The following is a 20,553-nucleotide window of genomic DNA, read 5'->3' as shown; positions in this document are numbered from 1 at the left end:
CTGGGTCACCAATTGCCTATCAACCTTTTGCCCTTCCCTAGGCTTACTCCTTTTCCCCACGAGGTGGCACCTAGCTGGGGTGGAGGGCCTAATTTTTCCAGATGGGAGCCCCTCCCTCTCAAGATTTCCCCATCTTTTGGGGATGGTAGTAGTGCAAAGATGAGCAGGGCAGCCCATATTTGGCTATGTTACCCTTTCTACTCTTCAGACCCCAAGTCAAAAGTTGCCTATCCCAGATGAGATGAAAACAGGGAAAGTCAGAACCCAATGGGACCCAAACTAACTGATGGATGGAGTAGAAGAAAGAATCTGGAATTTGGTTTAGGAGACTTGTGGGGGGGGATCCTGGCTCTCCTACAAACTCCATTTAATTTTTTTTTAGATTTTTTTCAAGGCAGTGGGGCTAAGTGGCTTGCCCAAGGCCACACAGCTAGGTAATTATTAAGTGTCTAAGGTCAAATTTGAACCCAGGTACTCCTGACTCCAAGGCAGGTGCTCTATCCACTGCACCACCTAGCCACCCCTATTTAATTTTTTAAACATTAAGTGCCCAATCCCTACAAGATCCTATACTTAGCTCTGGAGATCTAAAGATGAAAAACTGCAGCTCTGTCCTCTATTTTGCTCATAATCTCTTTTGTATTGTCTCCAGGATCTTCATTACCTGGCCTTTGCTACTCATCACCAACTGGGCTAATTGTCCACATTGCTCCCTTCTTGACCTTTGTAGTCAGATCAGACTGACCTTTCTGCTTTTCCGTACTCAATATTCCACCTCCCATCTCTCTGCCTTTGTGAAGACTGATACCCATATCTGGGATGCACACCTCATTTTTCTTATTCTCCCATTTAAAATATGTCCAAAAAACTACTAAACAGTATATATCATCTCACCAAGCTACACCTCTCTGGCACCTTATACTTCCTCAAGACATCATAAAAACAAGGAAATGACCCCTATATGTAGGAAAAATATTTTTATAGGAACTCCTTTAGTTATAGCAAAGAACTGAAAATATAAGGCGTGTCTTACAATGGTGGGATGGCTGAATATCAACTATTGAATATCAACTATTGTACATGAATTAACAGGACACTATTGTGCTGTGAGAAATTATAAAAAAAGATTGTTTCAGATAAACCTGAAAATACCTATATTAACTGATACAAAGTTGAGTAGAATCAGAAGAACAATTGATACTATAACAAAGTAAAAAAAAACCCAAAACAACCTTTGGAAGATTATTTTTTAGGTTTTTGTAAGGCAAATGGGGTTAAGTGGCTTTCCCAAGGCCACACAGCTTAGGTAATTATTAAGTGTCTGAGGTTGGATTTGAACTCCAGGGCCGGTGCTCTATCCACTGCTCCACCTAATCACCTCCTTTGAAAGATTTTTTAAAAAATCTGATCATTATAATGACCAAGGCAGATTTCAGAAAACCCCTCCTGACAGATGATAGATTCAAGTTGCACAATAAAGACATAGTTTTGGACCATGTCAGTTTGGGAATTTCTTTGCTTGATGTCTATGTAAGGGTTTTGTTTTTCTTTTCCCCCCTTTCTTTTATAAACTTTGGTGATTGGGTGGGAGAGCAGGCTAGGAATAGATGACAAAAAAGAAAAGAGGGACATTAAAGTGGTTTTTAAAAATATACAGATGAGAAGGAAGGTCAGAAAGAATCACAGTTCATTAGGGCAACTCTGGAAGTTATATGTTGAATTTATATTATATATTTTAAAAAGAAAAGCATGCTAAATTTAGCAATCCATAATTTTAGATCTAATTCTAATTTTCTGTTCTACTTTCATCTAGATGTGCTAATTTTATTGGTTATTTGTTAAATTCTTAATAAAAATAAGGAAATTAAAAAAATCTCTCCTGTTCAAATACCACCTCCTGCTATTCTTTCCTATCAATTAATCAATCAAGATGAATATATTAAACACCTTCTATGACTCAGGCACTGTACTAGAATTGGTGAACCAGGCAAAGTTAAAGAAGGCTACACATGAATAGTGTCAAAAGCATCGAAATCTAGTGGCAGATAAAGATCCTAGATTTTGTGCTAGAAGGAACCTTTGAGATAAATGAATGGAAAGAAAAGCATATTGCTAGATCTTCTGGCATAACATCCTTAGTTTTACATATGAGGAAACTGGGGCCAGAGAAGGAAAGTGACTTGCCCAAAGCCAGACAAGTTACTAGCCTAGAATTCAAACGTAGGATCTCTGACTCTAAATCCTATGTCCTGCCACTATACCAGAGCTGTGTTGATGGCATTGGAGAAGTCCTGCATGAATGGATGGAGTAGAGAGAGCTTGGGGATTGGGGATTGGGGATCAGTTTGTGGACCAGTATGGACGAAAAGGAGAGTGCATGAAAGGGATAAAAGTGAAATAAGGCTGGAATCAAGTCACAGAGAACAATGCCAGGCTATATAATAGGATACATTTTATCCCGTAGTCCTTGACATTTGAGTAGGAAAAAGAAATATGATTAAATAGTTGGGCTGCACCATTTTGGCAGCTGGTTGATCCAGGACCATGATGTCCATTGCAAGGAACCTCAGTGGATACTTATTAACTTAGAAAACTATATGTTAACTGATATTTCATTGAATTTTTATTTTGTTACATATTTCCAGTTAAATTTTAATTTGTTGAGCAGCATTCTTGTATTTCACAGCTCTGATGTAGGACATTTGGCATGTGACTGTAAAATTAGAATTTGGTCTAAATGAATTCTAAGGACCCTGAGAACCAAGAGAACTGATCCTCTCTGGCTTTTTGGGTCCAATAGCCTAGGTTCCTCTTAGCTCTTTCCAAAGAAGCCTTGGTGTTTTCTCACAGAGGTCATTAGTGTAGCTAGTCCCTACCAGCAAACTAACCAGCAAGACTGGAAAGAGGAACAGGCAGGCCCTCTTTCCCCCACTCCTTCCTCTGAAGGGGGCCATTGCCGTCAGCATGTATGTATTGGGGAATCCCCAACAAAGGGTGTGTGTGTGTGTGTGTGTGTAAGGTGATGGAACCTAAACCTGGACTTCCTAAGAAGGCAGGCGACTTCAAATGCTGGAACTCTGAGGCTTCCCTCCCCAAGCAGGAGAACCTGGGTAGCACAAGTGGTATGTCTTGGGTTTCCTTTTCCCCAGACCTGGTTGGAAGGGATCTCTGAGGGTAACTAGATTAGCTGCTCTCCAAGGGGCTGATATCTTGCTATCTAACTTCTAGAGAGCTCATTAACTTCTAAGGCACCCTATTCTATGGCTGAGAAGTTCTGAATTCTGGGCAGTTCATTCTTCTGTCAGGCCCAAAGCCACCTTCCTGTAATTTTCCCTATTAGTGACTAGCTCTATCTTCTGGAGACATATCTTATTTCCTAATTCCACTGCAACCAAAAAACATGAAATAAAATGCAAACAGAAACAACCACACACACACACACACACACACACACATATATACACACAACTAATCTAAGTCAAAATTTTATTGGAAATACAGTAGGAAGTAACCACTTCCTATGTAAAATATACTTTTTCATAAACCCATATATCCCCCATATCCCCTGGACAGGCAGGGTGGTCCCTCAACAAAGGTTGAGGTACCTGTCTGAGACTAGCATTGATATCCTCTGGGCACTGTCTTACTGAAGGGTCAAGTCTCTGCTGACCCTGCCCCCAGGTTCTCAGGGATCTGGGAGGAAAAAAAAACACACACACCTAAGGGAGGGAAACTATAAAGCAGACATGGTAGCCACAGCAGGCACAAGGAGAGAGAGATTCTTAAAAACCATCTTCTCAACTACTAACATGAAACCTCGCCGGCCCTGGGGCATCATTGGCGTACATGGTTGGGGGGCCCTGGCCAGGGCCTCGGAGGGCACACGGTGCCGAACCAGCCGGTGAGAGGCTGTCATCCTAAGGACAGAGCCTGGAGGGAGGGAGCTGGAGATGCAAAGGAGGGAAACAAGACTCCTCCCCTCCCTGGCTTCTCCTTCCCTCCTTCCTGTCCTCGAGAAGGAGAGGGCTTGGGGCATCAGCCACAGGACAAACATTATTGTCTCATCATTAAACTCTGATACAATGTGTACCAACAGGGCAATCGCTTCTGGTCTTGAACGGAGACGGAGATCCAGAGCAGACAGTGAGAGGAGAGAGATAGAGACCCAGAGCAAATAGATGAGAAAGAGACAGAAATAGAAGAGAGTTAAGAGAATGAGACAGAGCAGAAAGTCAAGAGGAAAGGACAGTCAGATGGGAGAGAGACATATGACACGAGGCAGATAAAAAGTCTTCGTTAGTCCATGACCAGAATCAATTGTTACAGTATTTCTTTGGTTTCTGGGATCCCTTTCTTACTTTAAGTTTCTCCCTCAGGCAGATGCTTAGGAACCCACAGGGTTCCTGTGCCAAGACAAGGGGAGTTGTTAAAAACTAACTTGGTCCATGTAGTGTCCCAGGGATAGACTGGGGGCACTGCCATTGTTGGGCTGGGTTCAGTGGGAGACTGAGGCAGCCCCCAACCCATGTCCATACCCACCCCTACCCCCTGAGGGGCTGTGAGGGGCACTAGGGACTCTCCAGGTCTCACCCACTTGGGTTCTGAGATTTGTAGCTGAGGATCTCAGCTGCCAACTGCTGGGGGTCCAGGAGCTGCGGGAAGCGTCTCATCACAGCCTCCACCAGGTGTGGGGGAAAGATGCCACAGAGCTTCACACGCAGGCTAGCTCGCTCCTTGGCGAAGCTATCTGTCCCAACTCCCCATGTCGCTGCTTCAGTACCATAGGTTGTTGGGGCACTAAGGAGGTGGGGATCCCGAAGGACCGGGGCAGCCCTAGCCGCTGTGGGTGGGGGCAATGGATATGGCTCTGACCAATACTCTCGTGGTGCATACCCCAGAGGCGGAGGGTATTCTGCCGGGATACTGAACTGCCCGGTGCCCACAGGGCGCCCATAGCCTGAGAAGGAGAGGGAAGAAGGGCCTGGAGGGTGCTCAGGGCCATAGGTCAGGAGATGACCTCGTCCTAGGATGGTGCACCTCTGCTGATTGCTGCCATTGCTCCTAGACCTGGAAGGCTCTCCAGACTCCCCATGGCTGCTACTGCTGCTTCCCCGGCCACCCCAGAGATCTGACATTTGACTCTCCAGGGAGCCGATGCCCGAGTCTAGGCAGTCTTGGGAGATGTAAGAGAGGGAGTCTAGGGGAGGGGAAGCCCATTCGGCTTGGCCAAAGTCACTACTCATGCCTGACAGACTCCTGCCTTGAGTGAAGGCCTTAGTCTGCCCATCTCCATTGCCTCCGGAGATCTGCTGGGCCCCCGGGAACTTCTTCTCTAGCAGCCAATGCTCTCGATCATCCTTGACAGGCAGGGACCCGGGGGCAGGAATGGATGCAGGGGAGGGCTGGCGGCCTTTCTTGTCTTTGGCAGGAGTGCGCGGTGGGGAGAGCCGGGCATTGGCTCGAAGTTCATCTGCCACCGAGCGCTGGGGCTGGCTGGGTCTCTCGGGGTGGTAAAACCGACACTTGATCCCATATGTACACTTCTTCCCTGCGGGGAGACTTGTGGGAGTGAGTCAGGCCAGGGCTCAGGGTGGCTCTGAGGGGAGGCTCAGGGGAATAGGGAGAACACTAACCAGAGTTTTCACTGCTCCAGCACTTTCATCCAATCATACAAATACCAAGAATTAAAGGAGAAAATGGAGCAGAAGGAATTTATGGAGCCATCCCTAGGAACAAGTGAGGTCATCAAGCCCAGCACAGTATAGAGGTGGGAGCTAAAGGCCAGAATGTGGCTGGGAGTCAGCCCAAGGTCCTCAGCTTGGGAAGGTAGGGCTAGGACACATAGCTAAGACCTAGGCCTCACCCTTCTAGTCATGGACACTTGATAGTTGTGTCCATGGAAGACTTCTGGAAGGTGGACTTAAGTGAGGGGCAGGAGTGAAGGGATGAGGTGTTTGGAGTTAGTCTTACCATAGGGACAAGGCTGTTTCTTGTGCTCAAGTACGAGGGGTTTTTTCCGGAGGAAGTTATCCAGGCTGGGCCCATGTCGGCCAAGAGGGTCATCAGGTGGCATGAACCTGTCAAAAACAAGAGACTCAGTCCCTGGCTTCGTGGGCTTAGAAGTCAGGCCCCTAGCTTCTGCTTTAGTCCTATAAGGTCCCCAAGGAGAAGAGCTCTGAAAAGACCCAAGTCCTGGGGTTAGCATGCTCTGGAGAGTCAGATCTCCTGATGACACCCCCAATTTAAGTGAGAGGATATGGTCTGAACTTCAGATACTAGCCTGCTCATTCTCATCCTCTAATGAGGATGACTACGGCAGCATGTTAGAGACTACTGTGTGTAGGGGTGTGGACATAGAGGACACCTGGATGATGTGTACTGGACCATAAGGTTAAAGAGCCAAGGAGGGACCTTAGAGACCAACTTATCTTAAAGAAAGAGACCCAGGCAGGGGAAGGGACACATCCAAAGTTACCTGGCCACTAAGAAGTAAGGTTGGCATTGAACCTGCTGCTTCAAGCTTGCCGGGTCTTCATCTAATGGCACCAGTTGGTCTGATGACCTGATAGCCACTCCAGCACAGACCTCCATGTCTGCTCTCCTTTGGTGTCCATTCAGTACAGGCACCCAGTTAAGAGCAAGGAGGATCTTTTGTTTCACTGATGTACCTGGGACTAAAATGTTCTCCCTGACCCTTCTCCTCAGCTAATCTGGACAATCCCTGGCTTCCACTAAAGCAGAGTTCAGATCCCATTTCCTACGGGAAACCTTTCTTCAATCCTTTCTCCTGTTCTTGAGATCACTTTGTAGTCCTTTGTATACTTTGTTATTTGTGTGTGTGTCATTGTATCTATGTTATATTCCCCCAGGAAGCTGGCAAATTCTTTTAGGCCAACATCTGTTTTGTTTTCATCTTTGCATCCACAATGCCTGACCCAGGTATGTGTTTAATCAATGTTTGAACTAAATCAAATCCCTGGAGACCCTCACTGCCCCATGTTCAGGTCTGGGAGATGACAGGCAGGGAAGAAGATTGAGGGACATACTTATCATTGACGAAAGAGTACATGAGCAGCCGCTCCTCGATGAACCTCTTCCACTCCAACCGCTCGCACTGCAGGTCCCTGTAGGTGTCATTGGAGACTATGATGCCATCCGAATCGTAGGCTAGCTTCACTATGAATCGGTCATCATAGCACACAACCCGCTTACCCCCCACTCGCCGGGATGGGGTGAATACAAGGATCTTCTTCTTCTCCAGCTCACGAAGAATGTGTTGATCTACAGAGAGGATGAAGGAAGCCGATGGTAGACAACCTCAGAACTGCCTGCCTGGCCTTGGTGACCTCTGCCCAGGGATTCAAGAGTCTCCCCTTTTAGGGCTAGGGACCACTGAGTGCAGGGGCGGCATTTCCTCTTTCCAGCCTTGATAATTGAATAATAGGCAATAAGCCTTTATACATATCACCTCATTCAAGTCTCAACATATACAACCTCATGAAGTAGATGGGATCTTCCCCATTTTACAGATTAGAGAACTGAGACTCAGATGGAGAAAGTGACTTGTCCACTTTCTAACTAAGGTGGGTCTTGAAGTCAGGTCTTCTTGGTTTATTAGAAATGTTAACTCCTTGAGAGAAAATGCAGTCATATTTTCCCATTTGTATTCCCACTGCATGGTGAAGAACTTGGCACACTGCAAGTATTTGATGTTCATTCATTCATTCATTCACTTCTGATTCAAAGGTTAGCACCCATTTACACCATCTTGGAGTCTTCCCCACAGCAGTAAGGGCTTGAGGCAGTAAAGATGTAAGGGCAAAGGATGCTGGATTTTAGTATTAGAATAATTGGGATCCAGTCCTGTCTCTCCTGCTTACTAGCTGTGTGACCTAAGTCAAGTCACGTAACATCTCTTGGCCTCAGTTTCCGGGTCTAAAACCAGTTATGTCTGGACTCGATGACCTCCAAGACCCCTGACCACTAGGAGTGGACCTTGATTTTTTAATCTGTACAATGACAGGGATGGGGGTAGGTGGGGACTAAATGAGCTCTGTTCCTTCCAGATCTAAGTCTATGATTCTGTCTGCTAGGAACTTGAAAACCCTCAAATACTGGTTCAATGCAAAGAATATCTGGCTGCTAGTTTCATTCTGAACCAACAGCTTTAGAAAATACCAAGGTTGGTTTCAGCTCAAATGGATTCACAAGAAAAGATTTTTAATTGAGGGAAAGAACCCCAAAATATCCACCCTTTTGGGTTCTCAGTTTAATAAAATACATATAGCTTTTTCTGAAGGAAATGCTCAGTATGGTATCACTGAGTTCTTCCCAGCCAGCTGAGGTCCTCAAGCTGCTGAGCATTTTGAGTTGGAAGCTCTAGCTCCTCTTATATTAGCTATGTGACCTAAGGGGAAGTTAGTTTCTCATCTGTAAAATGGACTGCATTCATTACTGATCTCATGGGCTTGGTGTATAGGAAGTATTTTGTAAACCTTCAAAGGTCTTAGAAATGGGATCAACTTGATCACCACTGAGATGCACAACAATCATGACCTTGACCCAGGCGGTACCACAGTGCTGGTGATGACCAGCAGCAACAGCAGCGCATCCATGTTTCCCTTTCCCCCATGGTTCCCACACAGTTAACACACATCTTCACCTGAGGAACCTTAAGACTCTGAGAGGCCCAAGGGGCTCCTTTCCTACAGAAATGTTGGGTCCTCAACCTAGAGATCTTGCAAGAGGAAAGTGGGCTGGAAGATAGGGTTTCTTGCCCAAAGACAGGAAGATAGATATAATGACTTTCATTAGCCCAAATAGAAAGACTTATGTGCATCCAGCTGAAGAGCAGTGGGAGGAAAACATAAAGCTGCTGTCTGATCCTAATTTTTCTGAATCCTTACTGGGAAGCTGTGGAGAAGTGAGGAGGTAGACATTCTTTCCCAAGATTCTGACTTTGCCAAAGTTCCCTGACCTAAGGCCTATCCTTCCCCTACTTCTTTCCCCATTCCCAAAGGCTTAGGCTTTCCATATCTCCTCTTACCTGTGATGGGTACATCAGGACGTGGCTGCTCCTTCCTCCAGAGTGGTACAAACACTGTGATATCTGAGTGGCCGCGTTCCAGGAACCAATTCACAGCTAGCAAGATGCCCCGGCAAGAGAAAACTTCCTTATTTCCATGGCTAGAAGATGAGTGGAAATCACATATAAATCCATTTAGAAGGAGAAAAGAAGTGATGTATAGGATGAAGGATTCAATTTTTGGCAGGCTGGATAGGAAGGGGGAGAAGCTTCACCTGACACTGTTACTACATGTTTTCTTGGGGCCTCAATTTCTTCATCTGAAGAATAAGAAGAAGTGGGTACTAACAGCTAAATCCCTTAGGCCTTCTGGCTCACATTCCATCCCAGTTTCCCAGAGTGCCACCACCAGGGAATCCCCCCCCCACCCCGGTCCCTGTCCTATTCCCCCTCCAAAGTGAGGAAACACCCTGGAATTTGGCAGCTCCCAATCCCCATGGGCCAATACACCTTGCAATATCAGCTGAGGCTGGTTTGTGGAAAGAGAAGTCAGGGACCCTAGAGTTTGAAATCTAGTTAAACTACCTAATGTCTGATTTAAAGCAAATCACTTCTCTTTGGGCCTCAATTTCCTCTTGTGTAAAATACCTCTCTAATTATGTTATAAAATTATTATAAATACATTTCACCATTTCAGATGCTATGAGTATACCTGTAACTGTAGCAAAATCATATACATGAGAAAAGCAGGTGGACTTGGAGTCAGGAAGACTTCAGTTCAAATTTGGTCTCAAGACACTTAATCTCTGCCCCCATTTCCTCATATATAAAATGGGGGCAATAATGCACCTATACCTCCAGGGGTGTTATGAAGATCAAATGAGAGAATATTTGTAAAGCACTTTGCAAACTTTAGAGCTCTACAAAAATATAGTTGTTATTATAATATGACCTCATCTATCTCCAAACAATGTCTTCAAGGAGAAACATTGGCCAGGGAGGCAGGAAATGTGGTCTCTTGCCCTGTTTCCCTATATGAATTTGCTGTATGTGATATGAGGCAAGTCCCTTTCTCCCTCTTTGGACCCTTAATTTCCTCATTGATAAAAAAGGGACTGGACTAAATGGTTCCTGAGATCCTTTCCTACTATTTAAAAAAAACCTCAGTCATTCAATGAAATTCTAGAATTTTACAACTGAGAGTCAAGAGAGCTGAGTTTTGAGTACCAGCCCTAACTTGTTTGAACATAGACAAAGGAATTTTTTCCTCTATAGGGTCTGGGTTTCCCCATCTCTAAAACAACTTGTGTTATATGTGTGTCCTTAAAGTCCTATACAACTCTGAACCTATAATGACATCTCAAGATAGGAAATGAAGTTCAAAACTCTGGGAGTGAGAAAGCTGGAAGACTTCAGAGAGGATCAGGATCATGTCAGCTTTAAATCAACCCCATACTCAAACTTTCAATCTCCAGCTATTTTCATAGGCTAGAGGTGATAGACCTTGGTGGGTTTAAGGATGGCTATAGAGGGGCGGCTAGGTGGCGCAGTGGATGGAGCACCAGCCTTGGAGTCAGGAGTACCTGAGTTCAAATCTGACCTCAGACACTTAATAATTGCCTAGCTGTGTGGCCCTGGGCAAGCCACTGCTTTGGAAAAAAAAAAAAAAAGAATGGTTATAGAGAGACCAGCAGATCTGACCTAAAATATCCCTGCTAGGTTCAGAGTTTCTTTGGTCTTTTGGTATGAAAATTCAATTCAATAAACATTAAGTCCTGCTCAGTGCAGGCACTAGGAGTAAAAAAGAGGCAAAAGATAAAGTCCTTGCCCTCAAGGAGTTTATAATCTAATGAAGAAGACAACATGCAAATATATTTATGAAGCAATCTATATACAAGATAAATAAGAGGAAAGGCATTGAGATTAAGAGAAGTTGGGGAATAACACATCTGTCATTTCCTTCACCCCTCCTCTCAAAATCTTTCTCCACTGCCCCAACAGAGCCTGGGCTCTAGAAGACCACAGGCCAAAGGCAATCTCCAAAGAACCTACCATACCCAGGCTGAAACGGATTTTAAGTGTGTGAAAACCAACCTGGCTAAGTGAAGAGATGCACCAGCATGATCTCTGGCCAGAGAGGACAGGATTAAGAACTGGTGGAGGGAAGGCTCACTTTGCTGAAATGACAGGTCTTAGAATCATAGGATCATAGCTCCTTAGAGACCTCACTTAATCTACCCTCCCCACTCACACCTCACCCCTCAAGTTTATAGATGAGGAAAATGAAGACCTTTGAAGTAACTTGCTTGAAGCCATACAGGTAATAAGTACCAGATGGAAGATTGGAATCTAGGATCTTCAGGATTCAAAGTCTAGCACTGGATCCAAGACAAATGAATTTAAATCCTTCATTATACAAATGAAGGAACTGAGGCTCAGAGATGGATGAAGTGCTTGTATCATAAGGTCACAAAGGTAGAAAGTGGCAGAAAGAGGATTTGGACATTGAAGAAATCCACCTTTGGAAACCTTTTGCCACTCAATAAACTGACCCTAGTGACCTGAATTGGAAGAGCAAAATCTCCTTCCTCTTCTCTAACCACTTGTATCTATTCTTTTTATAATCAACTTGCTTTATAATCCTATGCATTTTATTTTATGTACCTAAATACATTATTCTAAGTAAGGTCTCTAGGATGGACCCAGTGGGTTCAAGTCATAGGCTTAAGAAGACCTGCTCTAATAAACTCCCCTAGACTGGAGGTTTGGTGGGATTAAGGAGTACCTAATATAAGATAACCAGACTTCTGGGTTCTACTCAATATGGTTGGGCTTCAGTCTCTCTGTCTAGAAACTGAGAGTAATGATCTCCATTCCCACCCACCCCCCCCAGTGGAAAAACAATGACATTAGAGCTAAATAGCCCCTTTCCTCCTTAGGCCAGCCTGACTAGGAGGGCAATCAGGAAAGACAAGGGTCTGATAAACTACCCCCTTTTCTTCCTGTCAATTCAGTACCCTACAGTTGCCATGTAACCAGGCTTGCTGCACATTAATTCCATGTAGAAGAGGGTTTCCAAGCAATCTAGAGCCTTGGTGACTGGGGATAGGAGGTTCAGGCTGCCAATTCCCTGGCCCCACTGCCCTCTCTCCCACTACCTACTCCTCCTTCCCCACACTCCCCCTCCACCCCAAATGTGAATTGAGACCTCATACATCTGGCAAAATCAGACAGACTAATCTTACATAAAGAAGGCAGTGCCGCTGAAAACCACATCCTGTCGGGGATGTTCCTATTTCTGGGGCGTTCTGTCCGCCTGCCCACTCTCCTCCCAACCAAGCCCAACATTAACTCAGAGAGCAGCTGGGGGGAGGGGCAGAGGGCCCCTAGTTAGGGCATAATGAAGTTCCCAGGGTAGGTATCCAGAAAGGATACCAGGAAGCTGAGCAGGAAGGAGGAGGAGTACAGGGCAGTGAACCATCATTACAAGTTAGGTAAGCCTAGGTCTCCTCTAGATCTGAATTTCCTCTTTGAAAAGGAAGCCTTGGACCTCCAAGGTCCCTTCTAAGAATTCTGCCCCCACTGGACTCTTCTCTGAGCTCTGGGTAACTTGTGGAGTCATCAGAGGACCAGGATAGCTCTATCTTTTCTCCATTAGAAACATTCCTCTCTAGGGAAGACTATGTTTTCTCTTCTCATTTCTTCCCTCTCCTTTCTGCCCTCTTGCCTGTTTATCATCCCCCTTTTGGGTGTTCTAAAATCCAGCTGGCCAGGAAGGGACCAGTTGGGAAGAGAATAACTAGATAGCTAGTCCAACCCTTCTCCTTTTAGAGAGGAGGAAGTTGTGGCCCAGAGACATCAAGAGATTTGTTCAAGGTCACACTTAGGACCTTGGTTTGTGGCAGGGCTTAGAGATCTGACTTTTAGTCCAGAACTCTTGCCTTTCTACTGTGTTGCCTGCTTCAGCCTCATTGCTAGATGCTGAAGAGAAATAGCCTTGAATCCTAGAAAGATTGGAATGGAGATGTTGTGGTGATGCAGCTCAACTGAGTTTTTGGGTAGGTCTGTAACTGGGACTGTGGCAATAGATTTAGAGGAAATAGAAGAAAAGCCCCCCCCCCCATCCCATTCTGGACTTCCCCCCCAAAAAAAACTCCCTTTACAGATTCAGGGTGGATGGTCTCATGTCTGAATCCTTGTCTCATTTAAGTCTCAGTTAAATCCTACTTTCTTCAAGAAGTCTTTCCTGATCCCCCTTAATTCTTTCCCTCAGCTTAGTGCTAATTTACCTTGTCTACATCCTTTCAATACAAATTGTTTGCATACTGTTTCTCCTATTAGTCTGTATTTTGCCTTTGAATCTTCAGGGCTTATCACAGTAGTTGGCACATAGTAGGCCCATTAAAGGCTGGTTGACGTGATTAGATTTTTAGAGTTGCCTGGGACAACAGAGAAGTTAAAGGACTGACCCAGAATCATTCATTGCTAATAGGAGTAAGAATAATTAAGAGTAAGGCCTTGCTGTAAAAATAAATAAATAAATTATTTCCTGGGGAAAAAAAGAGTAAGGTCTTGAATTCAGGAATTTTTGACTGTAAGGCTGGCCTTCATTTGATTAAGAGAATAATCATATATATTCAAAGGCACACAAGCCCCCACCCACCCTCTCCTGGACTTAGTGAGGTTAGTCAGAGGAAGTTTCCTGGAAGAAGACTGTGGCCCCAGGTGTTCAGGGCTTGGGGTAGGGGTGGGATGAGACACTTATGGGAGCAATCCCATTCACTGGCTCTCTCCAAAAACTGGGGACCTCCTCAGCTCTCAGGCAGAACACCTATGCTACTCTGGGTTCTTTACCCACAGGCATAAACACGTCAGAAGGACCTCACTTGGGTGTGGGGACACACATGTGCCAACACACACACATGCCTGCTCAGAGGGTGGGCACTGAGACTTGGCTTGTGCCTCCCCCAAAGAGAAGGCCTATGCTCAAACTACAAAATGAAGGGTTGCTCCAGCATTCCCCCTTCCCACCATTTCCCCCTGCCATGGCCCATTAGGAAGTCTTCCATTAGGGGTGGCTTTGAAAGAATCTGAGACTCCCTTCTCCTTGAGGGTCTCCAAAAACTCCCTTCTATTTCATTCCTCAAGGCCATTTTCTCTCTAGGGTCTTAGACTCCCTTCTCTATCCATCTGTCTCTTTCTTCCATCTCAGGCAGTCAGAACGCAAAAGAATCCTCTACTCAGTCTCCTTTCAGAGAAATCAGTATTAGTGTGAAATCTTGAAAAGTAAGAAAAAAATCACCAACACAATTTTTGTGGAGAGGATAATTCAGTGGGAAGGAAAAGACAGTCACTCCATTATCCTTGAAGGTCCCCAAGCTAAAGTTTCCATTTCCCATTACCCTATACTGGAAGCTATTTATTTTTGTCCTTGTCCTCAGGGTCCAGTACAGCCTCATGGAAGCCAACAGACATCTGACTGCATTCAAGTCCATCCTGACCCATGTTGGCTCTAAGATCAGCAAGGTGAAGGGCCCTGGGCAATTCTTCTGGCAGGACTGCAAGTTGCAGAGACTAGCATTGGTGAAGGAGTTAACCTCACCTAGGAGTTCTCTCAGCAAGAAATCACAGGTCAGGTCTCTAGCTCAGTCTCTAAGGTCTAACACAGGACCAGGCACAGTAGGTGCTTGGGAAAAAGATTTGAGCTGAACCCAAACAGGCCCCTTCTAGTTCTGACAATGTGTTCCAGGGAACATGTGGCTTTCTTCTCCCGAGGGGTGGTCTAATTCTCAACTTTGAATGTTTAATAGAAGCTTTCCTTCTAATCAAGGCAGCTTGTCCCTGAGCCTGAGGAGAGGACTAGAGGAAAGGAGGAGGCTATGGCCAGACAGGCTCTCCCAGAGTCCCCTGGGAAGGGAGAGAAGAAGAAGCCCTCCCCAGGTAATCTGATTTGGCAACAGGCTAAGAAAATTCCCTTAGAAGGAAATGAGAGGTTAATTTCCACCCGATTTGCATATGGTGGGGGCGCAGGAGGGCTGGGGGGTGGAGGGGGGTGGTAGTCAGGCAGGGCAGGGACGGAGTTTGCAACACAGCCAATACAGGAAGTCAGGGCTGGAATTCCCCTCCCAGGGAGCAACGAAAACCCCAGCCAGCAGGGGACTGTGGTCCCAAGCCAGGCCTGACCTCTCTCCTCTCCCACTCCACATGGCTCCCAGGGCTGGGCTGGGCTGGGCCTCTCTTGCCTGCTCCAGGCTGGGCCTGGCTGGATTACCTCCCCTTCCTCTTCCCTCCCCCACACACTGTAGACTCAGCTCAATCTACTACAGACATGCCAAGAAGCAGAGATAGCTTCTCTTCCCCACCCCACAACTGACGGTGTGTAAATACCCCCTGCCCTCAAACTGACTTCTATGCCTGCCCCTTCCTGCCCCCCATACACTTACAGGACCCTGAGGTACCCCAATACACACAAGCCTTCATACTATCCTGATCCATCACACCTCCCAAATTAATCTCACTCCAGACTCTTCATCCATTTCAAGAATATCCAAATAGAAGAATCATGGACCTGGGACTCAAAGGGACCACCTCCTGCTCTGGAAGGCCAAGGGCCTGATAAAGGAATTTAAACCCCTCATTTTAGAGAGAAGCAAATGGAATAATTGCTCAACATCACACAGCGGAGAGGGGGCTCCCAATCCAGGAAGATAATTCTTAATCCAGCACAACATCCCCATATAGTCTATACCTACTTTGAACTAGATACTATGTTAGGATGCAAAGACAAACTCAAAACAACCTTAACCTGGAGACACTTACATTCTACACACATCCAAACACCATCCAAATCAGTATATCAACCCACACAGAGATCCCTTCAGATCCTTAATTTATAACATATCAGAAAGATTATACACACTATTCTTCCCACTTTGGAGTCCAATCATCCAAGAGAAATTCCTTTGGGTAGCGGGGAGGCCCTCTCAAGCTACTTCTGCCTAGGACCATGACATGGAGGATGAGGGTCAAAAGCCCCTCAGAGTTATGACTGACCACTCATAATTCAACTGTGACCTACTAGGCTTTCTCTCAGAAATTCTTTCCTCGACCTCCAGTTAGCCCCCAACCCAGCTTGTCTTGGTTCCAAGTTCAGAAAGTGAACTGGACTGAATGAGGAAAGCTACAAGAGAATAGTGGATTGTAAAGTCCGAGACCACCAAGGCTATTTCCCCCAGGTCAACATGGATCCCACTGGGCAAGGGCCAAAAGACCAGGAACTCCTTCGTCACAGATATCTGCTGTATGTATGACCTTGTCCAAACTCATAATCCTTAGTCTAGAATCCTAGGATCCTTTCTCTCTCTGACCCTGTTTCTCTGGATATAAAGTAAAGACAGCACAATCACTATCCACCTCCCAAAATCAGAAGTGTCTCATTCTACTAACCCTCAAGAAAGTCCCTTCTGTCTCCAGTTGAAAGAATAAAATAAAACCCCCAAACCAACCACATAGCAACCCACCCATATTGACAATGACGTGGTTCACTGGCTTTCATTTTACTGAGGAGAGAATTGAGGAAGGAAACAGACCAAGGTCATGGGGAGTCAGTATTAAAACCCAGGTCTCCTGATTCATGGTCTCAAGTTTCTTTGCTATATTCCATTGTTTCATTTCCTTTCTCCTTAAGTTGACCCCTGACCTTTTCCCTCTCCAGACACCAGGGTCTTTTGTTCCAGCTGGCTAAGAGGGAAAGTTTAGCCTCCAGCTTGACCTATTTTTCCAAAGACCTCCCAGGAGCATCTCTAGGACCATCACCCTTGGCTGGGCCACATTAGAAAAGCAGGGAATTCAACTCATTAGACCTTGCTATTTCTTCAAGTCCTTGCTTCAAGAAGGAAGGCAGCCCTTCCTCCACCTCATCCCCCTTAAACTGAACAAGCCACCCCACTGCCTTCTCCCTCATCCAGGGGAGTTCCTGACAAAGCCAAGGCTTTTCTGTCAGGAGACCCTGTCCCCAGTCAGCTCCAGGAAGCACCTTCCTCATGGCTCAGACCTCTGGCAGGGACAGTCCCCTGAGTCAGAGGGGCAGGTGAGTCACTGACTCACCTGAGGCCTAAGCACTTGGCTCTCCCCTTGGGTCTGCCCACTCACTCAGGACAGGACAGGGCAGGAATTGACTGCATTTAGTCCAAACAAAAATCAAGAGTTAGGGGCAACCCTTCCCCCAGCTGAAGAGGCACTATCTTAGCACCAAGAGTTTAATGTTTGCCACAGGCCTTACATATAGCCTAACAACCCTTCAAGGCAAGAACATTCAGCCTCACAGAGGTTAATGACTTTCCCCTGGTCAAATTAGCTAGTAAATGTTAAGGAGTTGCAATTTTAACTCAGGTCTTCCCAACTCCAAGCCTGCCACTCAATCTGCTAGTCCATATTTCCTCAGAGAGATAATAGAATTGGCATTTCCCCCCTTAGAACCTGAGAGTTTCTAGGGGCTCCACATTCTTCTGGACCTAATGTTATCTTAAGAGATGAGGAAACTGAGGTCAGCAGAGATGCAAACCCATTGCTCCTTTATGACTTTCATCCAGGGAGGAGTCCTATTTAAATGTTCATGCCTCATCCTCTTCTATAAATGGAACATTCTAGCTGGTAGACCTGTGCCTTGGTGATGGCAGAATTATATACCCATCATTGCCAAAAGCCAAGCTGTCCACAGCAGTTAATGAATGTTTGTTTTACAGACTCCCACAAGCAAAGCCCTGCCATGTTATCCTTGCACGTGGAACCAGGTTAAAAATTAAATTTAGGGGCAGCTAGATGATGCAATAGATAGTGCATTGGCCCTGGAGTCAGAAGGGCCTGAGTTCAAATCTGGCCTCAGACACTTGAAACTTGCTAGCTGACCAAAAAAAAAAAATTAAGTAAAATTCAAATTTGACTACAGGATTGCCAGTGAGGGCCAGGGACAAATATGCTCATTTCATTTCAAGCTCCTTGTAAATCAGCATGAAAACAGAAAAAATCAAAATGATACTCAGAGCAAGTAAACAGACCTCATAGCTACATTGCTCCCATCGATGACCACTGGTCTCAGATTACTGGCTTCTTTGTCCTCAGAGGGTAGAGAGCAAGGAGAGGGGGCCTTGGGGGTCCCTCCGCGGGGCACCAGCGGGGACTCCAGGGACCCATCTAGTGGGACTTCCCGCTCAGTGGCTGGCCCATGTTTCACCAGCTCACCCAGGACAGTATTAGTATCAGCCTGGAGTCCCAGCTTGTGTAAGACCCCATGGATCTCTCCAGATGAGTAGCCTAGTTTCCGGAAAAAGTCCACTTTCATCTGTAGCTCTGTATCATGCAACCCTTCTGGTTGGCCAGGTTCTGGGGCCATCATGATAGTTTTGTTGTGTGGGGAGCCAGATCGGCTGGTTTGGGGGCTCCCCCGCTGCCTGGGAAGAGAGCCCAGGGTTGCATTCTCCTGAACAGCAGAAAGACTCATGGCAGGATTGGCCTGATGGGGAGGGCCCTCACTTCGAGGAGTAAGGACCTCGGGAGACCTCTGGTCCATGCTCATCCTTATCTTTCCGAAGACTCAAGTTCCCAGTTCCTTCCAGCTTCTGTGAACCAACCAAAAAGATGTTCACTTAATCAGGAGAGTCAGGGTAGAATTAGGAGAGAAAAGGTGGAAGACATTCATTTAGGCTTCCTCTATGGACAAACTGGTATGACAGAAAAAACTCTGATCTGAAGTTTAAGAGACCTCGGTTCAAATCCCAGTTCTGCCACTGACTTTTGGACCAATCACTTCCTAACTCTGAGTCTGTTTTTTTTCATTTCTAAAGGAAGGAACCAGACCCCCCCCCCCCTTAGTGATTCTGTGAAACCAAAACCTCCAGTACTCGGGGCCACCATATTGTTAGGGAAATCAAGGCTAGACATGCAGTGCCCAGAAGATTCACAGAGCCCCGCCTCCCTAACAGATTCACCTCCCCAATAGGCTCCGGAGGCTAAAGACCTCTCCCAAATTCTCCCCCCACTCCCATATGCCTCTTTTGATTGGGGGAAGGGAGAACTCACCCCCTCCCACTTGTCCCGGGCAGCTGGTATCTCTCCCTCCCCACCCTCTAACTAGGCGATGGCCCTGGCAGATTGGGGAGTGGGGTGGGCGCGAGCAAGAAGCCAGAGAAAACCAGGTGGCCGAGCTCAGGGAAGCCCAGGCCAGGGTCCCAATCCCCCCCCGTGGGAGTGATGGTGGGAGTGGGGAAAAAGGGAGGAGGGGTGGTTACAGAGCCTTGTTTCTCCGATCTCGGCTAGAGACAACGGTCCCAGGGCACTGCCAAGGTCACGGAGCTGGGGCCCCAGGGGGAGAGAAGTTTCCAAAGCTGCTGAAAGGGCACAAAAGTCCGTAGGAAACTTTCGAGGGAAGTGAGGGCAGGACTGGGGTGGGGGTGAAGGGAGGGGTTCGGTGGGGGGAAGTGAGCGCTTAGGAAATGTCCCCAGTGGTCCAGGCTAATCCCCGCGGGGGGGAGGGAGTTGGGGATGGCCACCCCCCCCCCCCCGCCCGGCCTCCGGCTTCAGGCCCAGTCCTTAGATGGCCCGCAGCTGTCCCGCCCCCCCCCTTCCCCCAGGGCTCTGTGCCCACTTTGGGGACAACTTCAGCTAAGTTGGGGGGAGGAGCGTCCGGACCGGCGCTGGGGAGCCAGACCTCCCGGCCGGCCCCGGTCGGCACCCCGCCCGCGCCCTGATCTCCCTACCCGGCCGTGCGCCGTCCCCAGCAGTGTCTCCATGGGGGTCCGACTCCGGGGGGCAGGGCTCGTCCCCGGGACTTTATACCGGGGGGCGGGCAGGTCCCGACAGGTGGTGGCGGTTCCGAAGACGCGGAGCGCCGGAGCGGCGGCGGCGGCGGCGGCCCTTTAGGAGGAGTGGAGGAGGAGGAGGAGGAGAGGGAGGAGGAGGAGGAGGAGGAGGAGGCTGGGCCGGGCCGGGCCGGCCAGGGGAGGAGAGGCGGGGGGCGGAGCGGCCGCCGCCCCCGCCCCTTCCTGCTCCTCCCCCCGTCCGGCCCGCCCCGGTCCCGCCTCCCCGTCCCCCCCAAGCCCCTCTCCGGGCCCGCCGGGGGGTGGGGGGCGGCCCGGGCTGCGAGGCCGGCCTGCGCTGTCCCGGCTGGCCGAAGCCACCCGGCCCCGGCCCCGGCCCCGGCCCCGGCCCCGGCCCTGGCCCAGCGCCTGAGGAGAGGGGAGGGGAGGGCCGGGGGGCAGCTGCCTCCTGCCACACCAGGCGTCCCTTCAACATCTACTTCTTTTTGAAACCTTTGGGAGCGGGGAGAAACAGAGTCATCTAATGGGAAAAGAGTTCAGGATCCCCAAGACCTGGGGTCAAAACCCAGGGTCAACCCCTTCCTCCGGTCGGACCTCAGTTTCCTGATCTGTAAAACGCAGTGATTTAATTAAAGAACCTCTAAACTCGGTCTTGCTCTGAGTTTGCTGTAAGGAGGTGCGCACACCTAGGCAGGCCTGGGGGCAGATACAGTG

At 47.5% G+C, this 20,553-nt stretch overlaps 1 protein-coding gene and 1 long non-coding RNA gene across 3 annotated transcripts; one reads left to right on the top strand and one right to left on the bottom strand.

Annotated features, from left to right (window-relative positions):
• Window positions 1–510: 510 nt before the first annotated feature.
• Window positions 511–19,922, bottom strand: ZC3H12A (zinc finger CCCH-type containing 12A). 2 transcript variants are annotated; one of them, XM_074217561.1, is made up of 6 exons: window positions 19,780–19,922; window positions 18,082–18,642; window positions 9,047–9,186; window positions 7,047–7,281; window positions 5,971–6,077; window positions 511–5,548 (listed from the first exon to the last, which is right to left on the bottom strand). In XM_074217561.1, exons 2-6 carry the CDS (start codon window positions 18,597–18,599, stop codon window positions 4,587–4,589), a joined length of 1,962 nt encoding a protein of 653 aa, XP_074073662.1. In that variant the 5' UTR covers window positions 18,600–18,642; window positions 19,780–19,922; the 3' UTR covers window positions 511–4,586. The 2 variants fall into 2 exon arrangements, with proteins under 2 accessions (XP_074073662.1, XP_074073663.1); XM_074217562.1 differs by lacking the exon at window positions 19,780–19,922 and having other exon boundaries at window positions 18,082–19,533.
• Window positions 12,402–14,959, top strand: LOC141508716 (uncharacterized). The gene is made up of 3 exons (XR_012474486.1): window positions 12,402–12,519; window positions 14,467–14,656; window positions 14,856–14,959. It is a non-coding gene; the product is annotated as an uncharacterized LOC141508716 (long non-coding RNA).
• Window positions 19,923–20,553: the final 631 nt, after the last annotated feature.

The sequence above is a fragment of the Macrotis lagotis genome, chromosome 1 (genome assembly GCF_037893015.1).
Source record: "Macrotis lagotis isolate mMagLag1 chromosome 1, bilby.v1.9.chrom.fasta, whole genome shotgun sequence".
NCBI classification, from domain to species: domain Eukaryota; kingdom Metazoa; phylum Chordata; class Mammalia; order Peramelemorphia; family Peramelidae; genus Macrotis; species Macrotis lagotis.
This window is presented reverse-complemented; position numbering and strand designations above follow the sequence as displayed.

Bases quoted from the DNA above. Each gene is read 5' to 3' on its own strand.
- ZC3H12A (XM_074217561.1), bottom strand. From the start codon at position 18,599: ATGAGCATGGACCAGAGGTCTCCCGAGGTCCTTACTCCTCGAAGTGAG. The intron at 9,187-18,081 runs GTCTGTTTACTT...CTCATCTTCTAG, and splicing joins GGGAGCAATGTAGCTATGAG to CCATGGAAATAAGGAAGTTT. The intron at 5,549-5,970 runs GTAAGACTAACT...GTCTCCCCGCAG, and splicing joins GAAACAGCCTTGTCCCTATG to GGAAGAAGTGTACATATGGG.